General features: G+C 42.2%; 1 protein-coding gene across 10 annotated transcripts in view; it reads right to left on the bottom strand.

The window, feature by feature from the left end:
- FRMPD1 (FERM and PDZ domain containing 1) overlaps nucleotides 1-21,895 on the bottom strand; it is a 146,085-nt gene that overhangs the window by 13,165 nt on the left and 111,025 nt on the right. For 8 of the 10 annotated variants that reach the window (XM_077912561.1, XM_077912563.1, XM_077912567.1 and 5 more), the window contains 7 exons: nucleotides 21,385-21,487; nucleotides 18,520-18,565; nucleotides 10,648-10,782; nucleotides 9,025-9,132; nucleotides 6,300-6,395; nucleotides 1,622-1,747; nucleotides 626-745 (listed from right to left, as the gene is read on the bottom strand). In XM_077912561.1, coding sequence (XP_077768687.1) covers nucleotides 626-745; nucleotides 1,622-1,747; nucleotides 6,300-6,395; nucleotides 9,025-9,132; nucleotides 10,648-10,782; nucleotides 18,520-18,565; nucleotides 21,385-21,487 — 734 coding nt within the window. Of the gene's footprint in view, nucleotides 1-625; nucleotides 746-1,621; nucleotides 1,748-6,299; nucleotides 6,396-9,024; nucleotides 9,133-10,647; nucleotides 10,783-18,519; nucleotides 18,566-21,384; nucleotides 21,488-21,895 lie in introns of those variants that run through there. The other 2 variants (XM_077912570.1, XM_077912571.1) reach the window with 2 other exon arrangements.

Raw genomic sequence — 21,895 nt, 5'->3', positions numbered from 1 at the left:
TCTTTTTTATCAATATAAAAATGATGTGATAAATCTCACTCAAGCAGGCAGAGTTGGGGGAACACCAAGGCTCTGCCACCAAATGCATGACCCAGGCAGATCATGTGACTTCCCAAGACTCCGTTTCATCATTTCTAAAATAAGGCTTCAAAGCACTAATGCCCCTTGTAGCAATAAAAACCGAAGCTCTAAATGGTAGTAGAGGGATGCCTGGGTAGCTCAGTAGTTGAGTGTCTGCCTTTGGCTCAGGTTGTGATCCAGGAGTCATGAGATCGAGTCCTGCATCGGGCTCTCTGAGGGGAGCCTGCTTCTCCCTCTGCCTGTGTCTCTGCCTCTCTCTGTCTCTCATGGATAAATAAATAAAATCTTAAAAAAAAATAAGTGGCAGTAGAAAATGTATCATCCACATTGAGGACTAAGCCTAAATTTCATTAATACATAGCAAATCTCCTAACATAGCAATTCAGTGATGGAAAGGGAATTTCGAGGGATAATCAGGCCTCTCTCCTTCTGATAAAGATAATCCCTACCAGGGAGTTGCTTAATTGCCTTAAGCTCATGTTCAAAATAACCCAACGTGCCATCTTTGAGAAACCAGTTATTTTAGGAAGAGCAGACCAGTCACCTGCAGATAGAGGTATTCAAAGGCCACAGGGTCTTCTTTCAGGAGGTCCAGGGGGTCCTTGGGAACAAAACACACCCTAAAGAGGCAGCGGTAGTCATGTGACTCCTCCCTTTCTACCACCTACAATGGGTAAGGGAGATACCGTTAATCTTTTAATCGCCTTTGTTCTCGTAGCTATTCCACAAAGCAATTTAAAAAAAGAAAGATAATAAAGTCCCCAGAGATTTCAATTTTAGTGCTTCCCAAGACAGCTGCAGACCTTTGTTGCTGACTTTCCCATGGGTATAAAATGTAAAAGGCTCAAAAAGTAAAGTTTCTCACTGACCCCGTCAAGTTGCTCCCCTTTCCAAAAGAAATCTGCTCGCAGGTCTTCAATGCCTTTTCAGAGATAGTCTATGTGTATATTTGCTTCTACATATGTGTATTATTTTCTCTTCCATAAATAATAGTATCATATACATTGTTTTAATATTAAACACCTCACTTTTCTTTTCTACTTCAACTATCTTGAGGATCTCATTTGATTTTCTTTTTCAATGTCAATGGAATAGAAGCATTAAAAATTTGGTACACCAAATCACTGAATGGCTGAAAGATTGAGTTGTATAGACAGACTGTGCCCTATCCATCCATCAGGGACCAGTTCAGGGAGTAAGTCTCACAAAAAAGGGCTTAGACCCAGCAACAAATTCTTCCCTGACTTCTCAAAGGTCTTCAGTGCTGGAGGCAAAAAGATGGGGTTCTATTGGTTTCATTGCCTTCACTCAGTGACCTTATCTTTCAAAGTCACTGTCTCCATATCTGTGAAATGGAATTCCCACATACCCACATACTGATGTGAAAATCAGTCCTGATTCTTGCCCTGTTATCCCCAGGCTGAGTGAGGGCACGAGAAAGTGGGTCAAAACTGCAGAGGTGCTGAGACCTAGCCCTGAAGGTTCTGGCTGAGGGATGTGGTTTGCCCAGCCAGGATCTCCTCACAAGGAACAGGTGTACCTGCTGGATGAGCTCCTCCTCGTGCAGCAGGTGTAGCCGTGAGATGTTGTACTGCTCTTCCAGGGCCAGTGCGAAGTACTCCATACTTCGGATGGACAGCTTCTCCTTCACGGTGAGGATGATGTCCTGCCAGGCACAGAGAGGCATAAGGGTCACCTGAGGGATAGGCTGGACTTTGTGTTCAGGCACAGAGCAAGGGGGACCTCCTCGACCTTCTCTATGCTCCTTGGTGTAGCTGGGGAGAAAAAAGCCTGTGCTGACAGGGTCCACTGCCAATTTAGGTGGCCAAACAATCACAAACTGCACGTGGGACTTCTCATCGCCTCTCATGGCCCCATACCCATTGTTCCCCCTCTCCTTGGGGCTCCAGCACCACCCAGACAGCCATCCTGACTTGCTTTATTGGAAGGCTGAAGCCATGTGCTGGGGCTTATGCCTCTCTTCAACATCTCTGGATTCATCCTCTTGCATCTTCAACTGTTAACCGACAGAAACCCACCACTCTGCAACTGGGAAATCAATCTAACGTTTCTCAACCTCCGTTTCTTCCTGCAAAATGGAGGATAATGATGCCTATGCCTCAGAGTGGCTGACAGCATGGAATGATGATTACTGCTGTGCCATTAGAGTTTGCCATGCCACGTTCCCCTCCTTCACTATAGCAGCCTTTGTCATCACAAAGTCTTTGCTGCCACAGGGCATTTGCCCATGCTGTTCCCTCTATCTGGCACACTTTTCCCATTACTCTTCACAAGGATGTTTCCCTCTCTTCGGAGAGGCTTTCTCCAGTCACTGCATCTAAATGTGATTGCCCTGGCCATTCTCTGTCTGAGGGTCCTGTTCATTTCCCTCATCAATATTTAATATTATGTGCTTCAATAACAGGTATATTCTTTAATAATAGATAGTAAAGTTAAGTGACTGGGTTCTAGAGCCAGACTACCACTACTAGCTGTGTGTCCCTGGTTAAATTACTTACTCTCTCTATGCCTCACTGTTTTCATTTGTAAAATGGTAATAATAACACTTATCTCATGGGGCTGTTGTGTGTGTTAATTTCCCCGCTGAAGGCACTTAGAACAGTACCTAGTAGATGACAAGTGTTCAATACATGCAAGCTGCTAATAGTTGTTTTCTTGCTTCCTATCTTTCACCCACTAGATGGTAAACTCCTGAGAATATGAACCTTGTCTGTTTTGTGCTCCATTAGATCTCCAGAGCGTGGCATTCAATGGCATTCAGTAAACTTTCACTCAGCAAATAAATAATCATCACAGACTCATCAGAGAAGTCCTGCTGGCAGCTCAGGTTAGTAGGTGCCAAAGTTTCAGGTGCTACTCGCTCCTCATGACCCCCCACTCTGAATCCTCTTTCTGCTTGCTCTATCACCCTCCATAATGCATCAGGGATTAAGTCCTGAAGAATCTATCTGCTTCTGTAACTCAACATTATCTAATGTTTCCTTTGAATTGGCCTTGATGGAAAGCCCAATTCCTGACTCCATCCCCCTCTCCATCCTCCCATGTCTAGTGTAGTCTGGCTCAGCCATTCCTCCGCTGTATAGAGTGGGATCCTATTGACCACCCTACCACCGTCTGACCTCCACCTTGCATCTAGAGCAGTGGCTGGAAAACTATAGCTCAGAGGTCAAATCTAGCCCACTGCTTGCTTTTGTAATTAAAGTTATATGGGAGCACAGCTACGTCCATTTGTTACAATAGCAGAGTTGAGTAACTGTGACAGAGACCCTACAGTTTGTAAAACCTGAAATATTTACTATCTGTCCCCTTACAGAAAAAGTTTGCTGACCTCTGACCTACAGAAAGCTGTCTAAGCCTAGGACTGACTGTATACTGATTGTGCTTCCTTGCTCAAGAATAGTCAGTCCACCGCCCCCAGCCCAAATCCCAACTCCTCAGCTTAATACTCAAAGCTCTCGGGTATCAGGTGTCAATCAACTTCTCCCACTTGATCTGCTGCTGCCTCTTCCAATGCCTTCCGCTCACAAGCCCTCTACTCTTGTCAAACGTTCCCATCTTTGGGTGTTTGTTGGTGCCATTCCCCATGCCTGGGACACTGTCTTCACATACCACTCAGGGCCCATTCCTGAGCACACTGCACTTTCCTCTCAGTTCATGCTGAGTTATCCCCAGGTCTCCCCTTTTGCCCCCAGCCCTACCCCAAGTCTCTGGGCTCCCTTTAGGTGTGACCTGGTATATGTATTGCTGTGTCACTGACAGCTTTGCAGGCACACAACTGTTCACTGTATCGAATGTCGTATTATTTTTCTTGACTTAGAGAAAGAGGGTTTTCTAATGTAGGGACTCTGCTTCTCTTGGTAAGGGAGCTGGGAAGAGAATTCAATTATGAATGGATGGTGATTTTTCCTTTGACCCACAGGATTTGTTTATATCTCCCCCCGCCCTTTCTGTCATAAAGAACTAAAAGATTTGCTTTAAAAAATTTGGTTCCTATAGGGATCCCTGGGTGACTCAGAGGTTTAGTGCCTGCCTTTGGCCCAGGGTGTGATTCTGGAGTTCTGGGATCGAGTGCCACATCGGGCTCCCTGCTTGGAGCCTACTTCTTCCTCTGCCTGTGTCTCTGCCTCTTTCTCTCTCTCTCTCTGTGTCTCTAATGAATAAATAAATAAAATATTTTTTAAATAAATAAAATCTTTAAAAAAATTTGGTTACCATAGATAAGTAAATGTAACCAGTATTATACCAGCTAAAAACTTGCCCATTTCTCCAACTCTATCATCTGGGATCTAATGGTGTGTGCTTTTATTATAAATCCTCTCCAAGTCTTTTTGGCCACCAAAGTGGGACTCACTTTAAATAAATCATCCCTTCCATTCCAATGCACTTGGATCAAAGATGGCAGAAGTAGAAACCTTGTCTAATTCATTTGCAAGACTTTGGTGCAGGATAGTGTGTGGGAAGGTCCAGGGCAGGGTCCAGAAACAGACCAAGTTTGAAGCCACTTATGAGCTAGCTGACCTTGACAATTTGGAGGTCTCTTGGGCCTGTGTTCTCATCTGCAAAATGGGGATAACACCTGTCACTTCACAAGGTTACTGGGGGCATTAAATGAGATAGTACATAAGGAAGTGCCTGGGAGAGCAGGCATGTAGTAAATGCTTAACAAATCCATTCTTCTCTCCTCTTCCTTCTCTGAGTAAGGGCTTTCCAGCTCCAGAGAGGCTTTCTCTGGCTTCTCCTAAGTCATGCTGAGGGAAGACTGGGATAGGGCATTTGGAACAGCTCTGGGAATTGCCAAATGAAAGTGACAGAGAGGAACACTGGCTGGTGCATGTATGTGTGTGGGGGAGGGGTACATGAGAGAGAGAGAATGAGAGAGAGAGAGAGAGAGAGTGTGTGCACACGTGCGTGTCTTGGCTACCATCCATTACCTATAGATGCACTGGCTCACCTGAATACCCTTTATTTGCTTCTTCATTGGAGCCTCGCTCTAACACAGTCTACTCCCTCATTCAGAAGCCATTGTACTGTCCCTCACTCTCTGTGAATAAAATCCAAACTCTGTTTCCTGTCATTCAACACCCTCCACAGCTAGCCTTGCCATCTCCCACTCCTCCCACAAGAAAATGGCCTATGCTCCAGTCCCATAGGACAGATTACTACTTCCTGGGCAACATTTGCCTTACTGGTTCTCACATTAGGACATGTAACTTCCTCAGACTGACGTGTACCCTCCAACCCCCACCAACAGCCCTGTCCCCCACCTTCCCCTGTTGAGCTCTTGGTTGCCCTTCAAAGCTCAGCTCAGGTCCAGCTTTTTTTTTTTACAAAGCCTCCTCTGACACACTGACAGAAAGAAGCAGATGGTGCTCTTTCCCTGGCATGCAGAACACACTTCCTTGTCCCTCTCTTTGCAGCTCTTTTTTTTTTTTTTTAATTTTTTTTTTTTTAAATTTATGATAGTCACACAGAGAGAGAGAGAGAGAGAGAGAGAGAGAGGCAGAGACATAGGCAGAGGGAGAAGCAGGCTCCATGCCGGGAGCCTGACGTGGGACTCGATCCTGGGTCTCCAGGATCGCGCCCTGGTCCAAAGGCAGGCGCTAAACCGCTGCGCCACCCAGGGATCCCTCTTTGCAGCTCTTATTTCATCCTTCTCTGGACTCCCGGGAGCTCCTTGAATGTCTAACCTCCCTCAACTAGACTGTAAGTTTCTGGAAGACAAAACTACCCTTTACCTAGTTTGTACCCCTCTCCCCACCCTGGAGTATCTCCCTCATATGGAGGTACCTGTTAAATATAAATTGAACTGACTTCAACCCAGAACAGAATATGCAGATATGTGGGCCTGCTCTGACACGGTGCCTTAGTTTTTAGCTGCACTAGTCTCTGGTAGCAGGTGGAGTCACATACAAGAGGCAGGGAGCCCAGAGGTCAAGGGTGAAGGCTTACAAGTTGTCATAGGACCTTGGGTACTTCATCCCTCTGAGCCCTCATTTCCTCCCCTCGAAGATGGTGATAAAAATACATCTTGCTGGGTGGTTGTACAATTAATGAGGTAACACAGTGCTTGGCTTATGGCAGGTACTCAGGCCATAATGGTTACAGGAACACCAAGGCAGCTGCAGGGCAGGATACCTGGGAGTCCAGGGAGCCAGCAAATTCTCACTGGGAGAGAAACTCAAGTTTACTCTTAATACCTTCACAGTTGTGTTTGCCTCAAACTTGAAAGCTTTGGTCTGTCCATTCTCCAAGTACAGCTTGAGCACGTTGGGCATACACAGCAGAGAATTACCCTGGAAAACACAAGAGTAGTGTTGAAACTGGCCTTTCCTTTCCCTGGGTGTGACAAGTCCTCAGCTCCCCTGGCCCTGCTGGGTGTGGAGAGCAGGATCCTAACTTCCTCACTATGCAGTGGTTGATTCTTGGCATCTGGAAATTCCTCCAGTGGACCAGGTCTATGCCACACAAAGACAGGCATGCTTTGTTCCAGGAATATCCACTAAAAGTGTCAGATATGAGATGGTGGAGAAGAGTGAGCCCGGTCACGAGCATACCCATGGCACTGCATGAGTCCGAATGAGGTCTCACAACCATCAGCTGCAACCTCAATACCTTTGGTTGCTACCCTTATGTGATACAATTTAATAAATCAGAGACAAGCATGTATACTCTCCCCAGAGGGCCTTTCCTGGTGGGGCTAGAGGGCTGACTGGGGTGGGAAGCTCCCTCAGAGCTCCTCCCTCCCTGCTACCATTTTCCTGCTGCATTCCCTGTAGTGAAGCATCATCAAAATGCAGAGGGCTGCTCCCACCTTCATTCATCCAAACCATCGCCCCAGACTTGCAGAATCTCCTAAGGGATTCAACCACTCTTGGAAGGTCTTTTTGGGAAGCAGGCATGGGACTCATCTGTGTGGTAACCCCATGCCAGTCAGACATCCTGGGGTGGGGGAAGGCAGATTCCCTTTGGGCTTAGGAATCCCCCTAGAGCTGGCCCTCATAAAGAGTGACCTCTGAGTATTTAGCTGCAAATAAAAAGGACTCTTGGGATTGGTATCCTCCAGAATCAGTGAGTAAGCAGCTCTAGAGTCCCCAAGATTTGAGCTCAAACTGCCCCCGCTTTAGTCTCTGCAGAGTTTGGGTATAAAGCCCATTTGGATAGAGAAGCCTATCATCCGTTTCCAAAAAAACCTGACAGTCTGCTTTAGATGAGAATTTTGTATCTTCTAACTGTAAGGGCACTTGTATCTTTTAGGTAAGACTCATACTCATCACTCTCTATAATAAAAAAAAAAAAGTCTTTTTGTGAAAGAAAAGGGAGGTAAGTTCAGATCACAGTGCCGCTTCATAATCTGGGATGAGGGATTGCAAACTGCTGGCTCTGCTCTCATCTCACTTCTCTGGTTTTGGGTATTTAGAATGACCTTCATCTTTGGATTTCCCAAAGGCAAAATTTCTTCTTTGGGACTTTATTATTTGGGATATCCAAAAAATATGTCCACAACAGCATCACATAACTACCACCATTTACTTTTCTTTAAGGCTTCTTCCAATTTTTATCTATACCTGTAAATCGTTTTTAGAGAGTGGCAATAATAGAACATACACAATTTCTATCTTCATTTTTACTCAACATGTATTTCATACACTTTTTCCTAGAGGTTTAATGTTTGTAATTTTAATGGACTCATGATTTTCTATGGATTTGAAATATCAGAATTGATTTAACTACTCCTTGGCCCTAGACATTGAGCATTCTTTTCAAAGATTTTTTTCTATTTTATATGTCAGTACCATAGGTACTTTGAACACATGGATTTTTGCATTTAAATTATTTTATAGACTAAATTAATAGGAATGTGATCCTTGGGCCATTTTTTTATGGTACTCATTATGTTTTGTTTCCCCTCCCACACACAAAAACAGATGAAACCAAATTACAAAGCCACCAGTTAGTGCATGACTGTGGCTACTTCGTCAGCATCAGGCCTTACATTTTTTTCTTTATTTGTGCTTGGTTACTAAGTGTAAAGTGGCACTTCCTAATATTTTCCTTTGCATTTCTTTAACTGTTAGCAAAGTTAAGCATTTTGCAAATGTTAGCTTACTATTTGAATTCTTCTGGGGTCTTATCCTGCTTTCAGGGGAAAAGGTTAATAACCAATTTTATCAACTTTTACTCATTTTTTAAAAAGATTTATTTATTTATTTATTCATTTTATGTGGTCTCAGAGGTTAATTCTCTTAATTTCTCCAAGCCTCTGCTTCCTCTTATGTTAAAATATCCCCTTTCCAGGGTATCATGATGATGAAGGATTATGTACCCCAAAAGTTTAGGTTCATATAATAGAAGTTCAATACAGGGGATCCCTGGGTGGCGCAGCGGTTTGGCGCCTGCCTTTGGCCCAGGGCGCGATCCTGGAGACCCAGGATCGAATCCCACGTCAGGCTCCCGGTGCATGGAGCCTGCTTCTCCCTCTGCCTGTGTCTCTGCCTCTCTCTCTCTCTCTCTGTGTGACTATCATAAATAAATAAATTAAAAAAAAAAAAAAGAAGTTCAATACAAAATGGGTTCTGGGGTAGGGGGAAGCCAATCTTCATCACAACCATCACTATCAATATGGAAGCAACACTAAGTTCAAGGCCAAAATGAGAAATTAGCATTTGGAGCTTGTTGACATTTCATGGGTGAGAATTCAGTCACAGAATAAAAGAGAAACACCCAGTGTTTTTCTTCCTGGCTCTCCCTGTCCATGGTCAGCAGGTAACTTATTGAGGGTGCTCAGAGTCTTTAGCACACCTATTGCATTCCTTTGGTATCCTCTCTGTGCTGCAAGATTCCAGAATCTCAAAGAGGTAAGTACCAGGAGGCAGCTCCCCAGCTTCATGAAGAGTGATTTCAACCCCTTGACTAGTGACGTACCTGGCTGTGTCCACTGACAAGCACTTCTTCAGCAAAGTGCACCTTCACGGGGTTGGTCTTTAGCCTGGCTCTCTTCTCCTCAGTCAGGAAGGATGACTTGGGGACTCCCTGCAAAATATGAACATGACACATTTGAGATCAGGACTTTTGTAAAAGCCATTACACATCTTCTCACTTCTTAAAAACAAAAGTGATAAACCTGACAACTGTTGAGGACTCAGTTAAAACCCACAGAGAAGGATAGTCCCACTAAAGATCTCTTCAGGAAATTTAGGAATCCCAACCCAGACAATGTTCTTATGTGTCTGAGGACAGTCGAGGATTCAATATGGTGGTAAATGGTTGTGTATGATGAAGCAAGAACTGGCTTGTGAACAAGAATACCCAAGTTCTGTTACTAAACAGTTGTGAAGTTGTAAGAACTACCTCAAACACAAATTCTTATGGAATAAGACCACATGTATATGTGTGTGTGTGTGTGTGTGTGTGTGTGTGTGAACAAAATAACTCTGGGTGACATGACTTTGGCCAAGTTATCATTCCTCTGGGGCCTTTCATCTTCCTGTGTACAATGTGAGGATTGGATCTGAATACCTCTAGGGCTCCCTGAAGCTCTGACCCCTGAGATTGATCCTTGGCTCCTCTTTGCTCTTCTCCTCTTTTGGGTGGTACTTTCTTTCCCCAGAGGTAGAAAGAGTCATCACAGGTTGGTATGGGTATGTGATGAAGACCCTGGCCTAGAATGTATCAGGTTAAATTGTGACCACAATAAACAGTAATTTGCATGATCTAGACCAACAGAATGTGATCTTCCTGGATGGAATTCTGATACATCATTCCCAGCATGGCATGCTACATTTCTTGGTCTGGATAGTCTGTTAGGCCAGCTGTGGAATGTTTACATACATTAAGAGTCTTAAGGTGGAGCTCTGGACCACATTTTGCATAGAGGACAGAAGAGAGATAGAACAACAATCAGAGAAACTACAGGAAATAATGCTCATAGCCTCAGATATCAACAGACCAATACCATTAAGTACATGAAGTGAAGAAGTGACCCTGAAATTTTAAGGCAAGATAAATTTGACCTTACAGTAACTAGAGCATTCATGTAACAGGTTCATGACTATGATGCAGTATCTCAAATATACAGTTTGCTTTTTAAAAATTTAGTAAAAAGAGAAGAGGAAATAGCGATGTCCCTGGGGAAAAAGTCTACCTGTGTGGTAATCCCTCAACTCCAGAAATTATTTAACCTTGATTTGCTTTCTTCTTCAAGTAGAATGATTTTCCAATCAGAAGATATAGAAGAAATAAAGGAAAAAAGAAAGTTACAACCTCAAATTGGTGATAAGACTATCAGACTGCCTTGAATGAGTTCAAGACACCTATCCCAGTAAATCTAGGGGTCATATGTAACAGTTGGCATCACCCACAGAAGAGAAAAAGGAAGAAATATTAGAAGACTAAAGATGGTTAAGTGTCAAATTTCCCAGAAAATGAACATGGAAGATTAAGGAGAACACATATTGGTAAGCCTGTCATTTTTTCTTGGCAAAATTCAAGATAAGAGATGGTCAGGGAGTTTTAGTCATTGATCACTAATAACCAGTATGGAGTTACCAAGAATAAGTCAGAGTCAACCAAGTTCATTTTTCTTTTGAAGATGGGATTCCAGATTGGTAAGGCAGGGTCCTGTGGATATGGCAGTATTCCTTCATTCTTGCAAAGTGTTTGATAAGGTCTCCTATAATTCCCCTGTGGAGAAGGCCAGATGCAGAGCCATTAGGAGGATTCAAAACGAGTTGATCTATGCTCAAAACTGTCCTAATATCTAACTAAGCAACTCAGGCTCCCTTTGGCTCAGTCTCCATTGATGATGTTTAGCAAGGCCTTGGATGAAGTCAGAGAAAGTGTACTTACCAAACCTGTGAATGACATAGAGCTACATGGTGTCATAGGCAGCAGAAGTTTGGGAGGAAAAGTAAAGGAACGGTATCTAAAGGAGCTGTGTGGAAAACTTGAGGAGCAGGGGTGGCTATGGGCCAGACGCCAAAAAATCACTAAGAACAAACATAAGAGGATATAAGAGGGCAGGGCTGTCAAGACTGAAGGGAACAGAGTAAAGTGAAGGGTCAAAGTGACAGGCGCAACCATCACTATGCTAAAGATTCAAAGGAATGACAAACCAGGGGCAGAACAGGGAGAGATGCAGAGAGAAAAAGAATCTGTGGCAGGAGTGTGGGCAGGGGGCAGGCAACCTCTATTTTCTCTCGCCATGGGGACAGCAACCCTGCAAGACTGAGGCCCAGAGCTGGATCAGACTAAAGAAAATCAACTAGCTGGGTAATGGAGGAAGTGGAGGAAGCGTGGGAAGAGGCAGATCCCTGACAGGAAGGGAGAATGAGTACAGCTGATGACTGTACAAATATTCCTTTCAGTTCTGGAATTCCCTGACAGCAAAATCTCAGCATGCCAGAACACTGGGCTGAAGCAACACGATTTGACAGGGATTAATGTGAAGTGTGGCACTGAGGATCCAAAAAACTCAATTGCACAGCATGGGATGGGGGCTTGGAAGCTATTCATTTGAAACCCAGCCTCTGTTTTTGGTTAACCACAAGTTTTACCCAAGCCAACAGCGTGACTGGGCCTACTAAAATCTTAACCCAATCTTAGGCGTCACTGGCAGTTTTGATGCATGTCAAAAGTGCACCCTCCATTCCCTGGGTACTCTCACCAGTTGACCCCAGGAGGAACTATATTCCTTTCAGGTGCCACCATTTGGAAAGTCCACTGTGGAACTGGAATCTGTCCAGAAAGCTATCAGAGAAGTGAGAATTCAGAGAAGCATCTTATGATGAAGAGTTGATGGAACAGTAGACAGCCTGGAGAAGAGAAGGCCACAACTCGAAATCTTTGCTAATCTATTTCACACAAGGTAGACTTGCCCTGACTAGCACTAGTCGGTGGGAGTCACAGGGAAGAAGGGCCTCTCTCACATTTGAAACCGCCTAGCTATGAAACTAGCTGCTTTGAGAAAGAATACACGCTCTGTCATAGAAATGCCCAATCCACAGGCACCACCACAGGTCTCACACTTTTACATCTGAATGGCAGCTTTGCTGCTATCTGTATGCCCTGGCATCTAAAACATGTTGTGAACCACTCACCTGAGCCATCTAATATGAAAAAGAGGCACTTTAAACAATATGAGCTCCCCATTATTCTAGGATATTTAGATTCTCCCTGGGTTCTAAATTAATTCATCAGAGAGTAGCAGACCTGAGCTGATAAAAATTTTCTCAGTGCATATTTTTACTGAACTAAGACTTTAAAGTGCATCAAAAGGGACAAGTTAAAAAGTTCTACATCTTTTTTTTACATTGGCCCTGGACTGGCCAGTGTCATTTTATAAAGACAGCAGGGTTGGGGTGCCTGGGTAGCTAAATTGGCTAAGCATCCAACTCTTGATTTTGGTTCAGATCATGATCTGAGGGTCATGATGGGCTCTGTGCTGGGTGTGGAGCCTGCTTAAGATTCTCTCTCTCCCTCTCCTTCTGCCCCTCCCCCTTAAAAATAAAAAATAAATAAAAAAAGACAGCAGAGTTTAAGGAGGTATACTAGCATAATCCTAACGACTGTGGGTTCTGAAATCTGACTACCTGGAAAATTACCCAGCTCCACTGATTTCTGCGTATGAGACTATGAGCATGTGAGGCCACAGTGTCCTTATCTGCAAAAGGGGGATATTTGTTATCCTGTACGATTTTCTTTTGGTGAAGATTTAATAAGACATTAAATATTGGTATTAATATAACAATACCAATATTAATACCAATATATTATAAATCATTAATATAAATACAGCTCTGCACCAATATATATTTATTTTTCCCCATAAAATTCTATGTCCTACAGAAGTAGTAATTACTATTCCAACTTTGGGTTTTTACTTTTTTAAAGATTTTTTTTATTTTTAAGTAATATCTACACCCAACGTGGAGCTCAAACTCGTAACCCTGAGGTCAAGAGTCACGTGCTCCACTGACTGAACCAGCCAGGTACCCTCCTCCACCAACTTTGGATTTTATCCTTCATAATTAATTTCAAGCCATTTGAGAAGCCTAAGAATCTGCTATGGCAAAGATGAACATCCTTACTAAAGCAAGACATATGTGATCATTTGTATAATTCCTAATAGACAGGAATTCTAATTCCTAACAGAGGCCTGAGTGAGCCGGACAATATTCAGAGCATTTCTCAGGACATGGACCAATATAAGCTTTCCCTGCAGGACCTCCAGAGCACAACATTTGCATCCTCTTCTGCTTGGGAGCCTCAGGGGAAACTCAGGAGTTGTAATTTTCCTCTCCCTATATTTTTCATTTTTAAAAGGATGCAACCACCTGGGTGGATCAGTGGGCTAAGCATCTGCCTTTGGCTCAGATCATGATCCTAGGGTGCTGGGATTAAGCCCTGTATCAGGTTCCCAGCTCAGCTGGGGGTCTGCTTCCCTCTGTCCCTCTGCCCCCCCACCCTGTTCATACTCTCTCTCAAATAGTAAGTAAATAAAATCTTAGAAAAAAATAAAAGAATGCAACCATAAGCTGTTTTCCTCTTATTTACTTAACAAGTGTTCTCGGGATCCCTGGGTGGCACAGCGGTTTGGCGCCTGCCTTTGGCCCGGGGCGCGATCCTGGAGACCCGGGATCGAATCCCACGTCAGGCTCCCTGCATGGAGCCTGCTTCTCCCTCTGCCTGTGTCTCTGCCTCTCTGTCTCTCTCTGTGTGGCTATCATGAATAAATAAATAAAATCTTTAAAAAAAAAAACAAGTGTTCTCTTTTGTTTTCATTTCTTGAAAACAGCAGGGGGAAAAAAACACCTAATTAAGATTAAGATGTTCTCCATTGAGATGCTAATCAGCTAAATAAAAAGAATCTCTTACCACCTGCACAACCATTTATACTGATTAGCTTTCAGTATACTGTTTTTTGTATATTGATTTCACATTATTTCATAGACAAATTCTGTTTAGAAGAATCTCTGTTTATTTGTTCATAAAACCATTTGGTCTGTCATATTTATGGCAAATATCTTAATACTATTTAGGTGTTTTTTTCCCCTATTCTATTTCCAGGAAATAAAAACAAAAAACAGTATTTTTCAAAAATGAGAAGAGACAATTTCTTTGCTTTTTGGTGTTGTAAAGTTTTTGAACCATAGAAATTTAATTTTTCCACATAATCAAATAGCTGTTTGTTCATTGTGCTTCCTCCCACTCCCTAGTTAGGAATTCCTTCTATAACCTATGACCACACAGGCACTCATCTATATTGTCTACATTTTTATGTTTTTCTATATTTATTATTATATCAAATGGTGTGATGAGACTTTATCTTTTTTCAAATACTTAAAGAAATGTCCTAGTATGATTTTGTGAGTAATCATCTTTTCTTCCAGTGACTTGAGATGCGATATTTTTCACATACTAAATTCTTATCTCAGTACCTATTCTAGGACTTTCTATTTGATTACACTGTCATGTCCAACCATTTTGTCAATATCATATTGTTTTAATTATTTTAGCTTTATTAGTTTTAAAATCTATTACACCAAAGTCATCCTTATTACTCTTACATTTTAAATTTTTTAAATTTAAATTATTTTTTAATTTTTTAACTTTTATTAAAGGTTTTATTCATTTATTCATGTGACACACACACACACACACACACACACACACACAGATAGAGAGGCAGAGACACAGGCAGAAGGAGAAGCAAGCTCCATGCAGGGAGCCCGATGCAGGACTAGAGCCTGGGTCTCCAGATCACGTCGTTGGCTGAAGGCGGCGCTAAACCGCTGAGCCCCCCCCCCCCCCGCTCCCCCCCCCCCCCCCCCCGCGCCCCGGGCTGTCCAAATGTTTTTACTTTTAAAGATTTATTTTTTTTGAGAGAGAAAGAGAGAGCAGTGTGAGGGGGTGGGGGGAGAGGGAGAGACAGACTCCTCAAGCAAATTCTCCCACTGAGCAAAGAGCATTGACACAGGGTTCAATCCTATGACTCTGGGATCATGACGTGAGCTGAAATTGAAATCAAGACTCAGCCCCTTCACTGACTGAGCCACCCAGGCACCCCATTACTCTCCTTTTTTAATAAAGATTTTCTTGGTAAGCCTCACTTCGATAAACTTTGCCAAAATCCAAATGCAAGTCCTATCAGGAGTTTGAATTTGGATTCAGAATATACATTAATATGAGAATAACCAATGTATTCATAACAGTCTTCCCATCAAAGAACATGGTATATTTCTTTTTGTATTAAAAAAATTTTTTTACATCCTATCTTTCATAATATTCTACTTTCCTTCACATAGGGTCCACCTATTTCTTTTCCGTGAAGATTTCCTTTTTTATTTTTTCCCTTAGAGAACTGACTCTGGGATTTATTTATCAACTTTATAACTTTTGTTTTCCAAAGCATCACTTAGATTTTAATTTTTATCATTTTCTCTCTTTTGCTTTATGTTTTATAGTCTTTTCTTCCAACTTCTTGCACTGAATATTCTCTTGACCTATTTCCTTATTAAATAATAAAATCACCTAAGGCTATACATTTTACTCTGAGTATAGCTTCAACTGCACATAAATTTTAAAAAGCACACTTCTAATTTTAAATTTTCTTCTAACTAGTCTATATAGTGGTAGTTTTGCTTTTCTTTCTTTTTTTTTTTTTTTTTTTTTAGTTTTGCTTTTCTATCTGACTCTATCTTTACTTGGGAGATTACATTCTTATTTCCAAATGTCTGGACAGTTTTAATTAAGTTTTTGGTTATTAGCTTCTATTTCATTATATTCTGGAAAAGAGATTTATATAGTTTCTTTTTTTAAGATTTTATTTATTCATGAGAGACACACAGAGAGAGGCAGAGACATAGGCAGAGGGAGAAGCAGGCTCCCTACAGGGAGCCCAATGAGAGACTCAATCCCTGGACCCCAGGATCATGACCTGAGCCAAAGGCAGATGCTTAACCACTGAGCCACCCAGGTACCTCTATATAGTTTCTTATTTGGGGAATTTATTGAATTTTTTTTTTTTATTGGTGTTCAATTTACTAACATACAGAATAACACCCAGTGCCCGTCACCCATTCACTCCCACCCCCCGCCCTCCTCCCCTTCTACCACCCCTAGTTCGTTTCCCAGAGTTAGCAGTCTTTACGTTCTGTCTCCCTTTCTGATATTTCCCACACATTTCTTCTCCCTTCCCTTATTTTCCCTTTCACTATTATTTATATTCCCCAAATGAATGAGACCATATAATGTTTGTCCTTCTCCGACTGACTTACTTCACTCAGCATAATACCCTCCAGTTCCATCCACGTTGAAGCAAATGGTGGGTATTTGTCATTTCTAATAGCTGAGTAATATTCCATTGTATACATAAACCACATCTTCTTTATCCATTCATCTTTCGTTGGACACCGAGGCTCCTTCCACAGTTTGGCTATCGTGGCCATTGCTGCTAGAAACATCGGGGTGCAGGTGTCCCGGCGTTTCATTGCATTTGTATCTTTGGGGTAAATCCCCAACAGTGCAATTGCTGGGTCGTAGGGCAGGTCTATTTTTAACTGTTTGAGGAACCTCCACACAGTTTTCCAGAGTGGCTGCACCAGTTCACATTCCCACCAACAGTGTAAGAGGGTTCCCTTTTCTCCGCATCCTCTCCAACATTTGTTGTTTCCTGCCTTGTTAATTTTCCCCATTCTCACTGGTGTGAGGTGGTATCTCATTGTAGTTTTGATTTGTATTTCCCTGATGGCAAGTGATGCAGAGCATTTTCTCATATGCATGTTGGCCATGTCTATGTCTTCCTCTGTGAGATTTCTGTTCATGTCTTTTGCCCATTTCATGATTGGATTGTTTGTTTCTTTGGTGTTGAGTTTAATAAGTTCTTTATAGATCTTGGAAACTAGCCCTTTATCTGATATGTCATTTGCAAATATCTTCTCCCATTCTGTAGGTTGTCTTTGAGTTTTGTTGACTGTATCTTTTGCTGTGCAAAAGCTTCTTATCTTGATGAAGTCCCAATAGTTCATTTTTGCTTTTGTTTCTTTTGCCTTCGTGGATGTATCTTGCAAGAAGTTACTATGGCCGAGTTCAAAAAGGGTGTTGCCTGTGTTCTTCTCTAGGATTTTGATGGAATCTTGTCTCACATTTAGATCTTTCATCCATTTTGAGTTTATCTTTGTGTATGGTGCAAGAGAGTGGTCTAGTTTCATTCTTCTGCATGTGGATGTCCAATTTTCCCAGCACCATTTATTGAAGAGACTGTCTTTCTTCCAATGGATAGTCTTTCCTCCTTTATCGAATATTAGTTGCCCATAAAGTTCAGGGTCCACTTCTGGATTCTCTATTCTGTTCCACTGATCTATGTGTCTGTTTTTGTGCCAGTACCACACTGTCTTGATGACCACAGCTTTGTAGTACAACCTGAAATCTGGCATTGTGATGCCTCCAGATATGGTTTTCTTTTTTAAAATTCCCCTGGCTGTTCGGGGTCTTTTCTGATTCCACACAAATCTTAAAATAATTTGTTCTAACTCTCTGAAGAAAGTCCATGGTATTTTGATAGGGATTGCATTAAACGTGTAAATTGCCCTGGGTAACATTGACATTTTCACAATATTAATTCTGCCAATCCATGAGCATGGAATATTTTTCCATCTCTTTGTGTCTTCCTCAATTTCTTTCAGAAGTGTTCAATTTTTTTGATAGAGTGGTATGTGGTCAATAGATTAGATTATCAAATGCATCACTGAAATTCTCCATACCCCTATTTATTTTTTTATCTTTATGTGGCTAAAGCTAAGAGGTATGTATTAAAGTCTCCAAATGAGAATTTTCTGTCAACTCTTCCTCCTTGATAGTTCTTTCTGTTAGGACTTAATTATACACTTTTCTCTGTATCACAGATAAAGGGCTCATTGGTCTGTGGCATTTAGGACTGTCATTTCCTACCAGCACATTGTTTAAGCCACACCTTGCCCTGTGATGAACCCCAGGGCTGACAGGACACTTTCACATCCAACATCTCACTTGGTCTTCACAGTAACCCATTAGACAAGACAATTACTGTCATCATCACTGTTTTACAAAAAATGAAAACTGAAAGTTAATGACTTCCCCAAAGTCCTAACCCACAAACTTATCTTAAAACTTGTAGTTTGGTGCTTTTGTTATCATCCCACTCTGCTTAATCCTAGATCTGTCTCCTTAGCTGGACCACAAATTCTGGAAGCCTGGACCAATCCATGCCTGTTTCCTCCACAGCACTGATGCATCAGCCGTCTTCAGGCTACATTGACTGCCTGCCCACCCACTGCTTGTCTGCTGTCCCCTCTGACATTTGCCTTCCCTGTTTATTCTATGAGGGGGTATGGAGTCTTGGGTCCGAAAAAGGTAAAACTAACAGGACATAGAAAGATTTACCGATGTGCAGCGAACAACTGTGATTGAAAGAGGGTCTTCAGCTTCCCTGAAAAAAAACAAAACAAAACAAAACAGAATAAAGATAACATTTCATCACTTTGGATGATGTGTGTGTGTGTGGGGGGGTCAAGGTCAAAAAGAGCAGCAGAATTACAAAGCAGCCTCTTTTGCTTCAGCTTCTTTGGCTCAGCAACATTGAGAAACACGTAGAGGAAAGCAGTGTTCTGCAGAGGAGCTGACACTGTCCTAGAGTGCCCCTCCCACCTTGAGAGAATCTTCAGATCCCCACCTCTACCATCTAATCTATACCTCCAGGCACTTAAGTCACTTAGATTTAATTTAGTCTTTATGATGGGGAACTCATGCAGTTGGCATGACCACTAGCTAGGTTAATGTCCAAAAAAAAGTTCTTTAAGAGAAAACACAGTAATAACACAGATAACTTACGTTGCTGTTTCAGACAACTGAGGCTAAACATTTCACTAAATTGAATAAATGAATATAGATAACATTTATCAGGTAAAAACCAACCAGTTTGTGTATCAAGATACTAGATATTTCTGTCTTGTTATTATCTTTTAGATTCCCAAAGTGATAAAAATCAAACAGATGTCTGCCAAACTTCCATTTTGTATTAGAGAACAGAACTGAAAAATCAATCTATATTTCCTTTTTCTTTGCCCTTGCTACATTGAGAAGCTGTCTGCAAATAATTTCATTTGACTTCTTGCAATATGAACATTTAGGCCGATTGCTGCTGGTGTGTTGCTTCCTCAAATGGAAAAAAAAATCAACTTGTGGTTTTTCTAAGTGTCTGGGGATTGCCTCTTTTCCATTTTGTATAAGAACAGGCCTTTCCTAAGATAATCTACAACAAACCAAGCTCCAAATGCTCTCAAAAGGACATTTAGGTCCCACAATATCTGGAGGGATTAGAAAGGTTTTGTTGCACCATGTTTTGCTTGGACTTAGCCCTTTATAGGTGGCAATGGCACCAAGAACTAAGCTAAAACATAAAAAACAAAAAAACGGCCCTCTCATATGCAGTGTAGGATAGAGACCACAGCACATGGCACACATCAAGTAGCATCCCAGCTAAGAAGTCCTCAATGGCTTGACCTTCCAGACGGAGACTAACACCTGAATTTGCTGTGTGGGCATGCGACACCCTTCACCATGTGGGCCTCACTTCCCAGAACGTCACCTCTAGTCATCTGGTGCTTCAGGCAAGCTGAGCCCTCAGCATCTCCCCATACCCCACCTGGTAATTCCTGCTTAGCACTTCTTCACCTGGATTTTCTACCTTTGTGCACCAAATTCGTCCCAGCACTAAAAGTACAGTTGAAGTGCTTCTGGACTCCTCTGTTTTGTCAAACCCAACTGCCTCACAAGTTGGAGGAATTTGTAGCATTTATAGCCCCTTTTGTCTGCTCCTCTTAATGCATGGTCTGCCCTCAACCTCACAGGGATGTGCATAGGTCACTTCTGCTCAACCAGCCTGAAGGTGTGTAGAGAATGCAGTCCCTCTGCCCCACAGAGCTTCTTGCCCATTGAAGGTGCTCAGTAAGCAGGTTGGGTTCAGTGTACTGAACTGTACACTGTACCCAAACACCCAAATTCCAGTGTACTGCTTTTAAGTTGAGAATAATTTTTGCATATTAGAGTTTGATCTCGCCTGTCAGAAATACTAGTATCACTGAAAACCTAAAATTAATTTGCTGGCATTGATTATCTTTGAGAAAATCACACAATAATCAGGAAAGCAAACATCATGATTTCCACCGCCATTACTTCATTTCGTAGAAATGAAATGACCAAGTCCCATCCCAGCTGTCCCACCTACTCAACTTATTCTCCAGCAATCCAGAAGCAATACTGGGCTTGGTTGAAAGGATTCTGTTCTCCACACGTTGATGGAGTCTCTGTAAATCTTAAACTGGGTGTATGTATCTCCCTGCAGTGAGACTGTGTACCTCCTGAGGGTGAAGACTGCCTCCTCCTGCATTTTCATTTTGTCATACTCTTTGTTAGTTACCTATTATTCAGTGTGTACTGTCCATGAGATGCTCTCAGAAATGAAAACCAACCCCAAATCACTTACAAAAAAGGCATAATAAGCATCTTCAAGTTGGTTTTCCTGTAACTCTAAGTTCTCATTTCTCTTTATTTATATAAAAGTCATCAAAACAGTCTTGAGTGACCAATGTGGAAGACAAAGTCTGTTAGGTTAGAGTGAGTCTGTTAGCCCTCTTCACACCTACCTGCCTATCCATTGACATTCCTGTCTTAAAACCAGGGTCAATAACTGTTGGTGCTAACTCTCTTGGCTCATGGTCACTGTGTGCCAGCTCCTAGGAAGATCACAGTCTAGACAGAAAACGAGGTGCTTACACAGGTCACAATGCCACCAGGGAGAAGTTGGCTGCTGCCATATCAATGAAACTACATATCTGCCCAGCAGGCTGTGTATGCAAGGGCATTTAAGAGCTATCAGAAGAGTTGAAGAAAGAGCTAACAGATTCAGCATCAATTTAGTCCAATCTTTGGCATATGTTACAACAATCCTAGAAATCCTTACCAGGTAAAGCCCCTGTATTATTCATAACTACAACCCCTGCAGTACCCAGTCCAGTGTCTAGCATAACAGGGGGTTGAGAAATATAGCACCCTAGTGCCTCTTCATCCCTTCTCTAGGTAGATGAAAGAAAGCACACAGTGACCAAGATGGAATTCTCAAATTCCACGTTAAAGGAGCCTGGACCCTACCTACTAAAACCACAGGAGATCAATTATGTCATTCCTGTCACCCGTCTTTGCTCTGTGATAATCTGTGTGACTCTTCAGATAATGGAAGCAATTTAGTACCTCAGTATACTGACTGCTCGTTCACAGGAAAGGCTTTCCGCAGGCTCGTCATTCATTTGGAGGATCTGATCACCAGGAAAAAGCTTGCCGTGAGCAGAGCCTCCTGTTGGACAAAGAAGAAGTAATTGGTCTTCAGGCCAGGAGGACCCAGACCTCATGGGTCACAGCAGCATAACTGAATGGCAGGTTGATTCAGTCCCCAGGGCACTAGCTCACCCCCCTCTTCACTCCCCTGGCCAGCCTGGGGCTCCCGTGGATCTATTTCCTGTTTACAAAACATGGATAATGTACCTACTATCCATCACCCTCAGAGGATATTAGGAGACTGTCCTAGGGAAGAAAATTAGTGGAAATCCCCTGAATCAAAAGACCTGGCCAGTGAATCTACTACTTTCATCTCTAAAGAACTGTGTGTGTGTGTGTGTGTGCGTGTGTGTAAATTGAAATTAGTTTTTTTTTTTTAATTTATTTTTTATTTATTTATGATAGTCACAGAGAGAGAGAGAGAGAG

This window comes from Canis aureus, chromosome 10 (assembly GCF_053574225.1).
Source record: "Canis aureus isolate CA01 chromosome 10, VMU_Caureus_v.1.0, whole genome shotgun sequence".
In the NCBI taxonomy this organism is placed as follows: Eukaryota; Metazoa; Chordata; class Mammalia; order Carnivora; family Canidae; genus Canis; species Canis aureus.
Note: the sequence above shows the minus strand (reverse complement) of the source record. Positions and strands in the feature narration are given on the sequence as shown.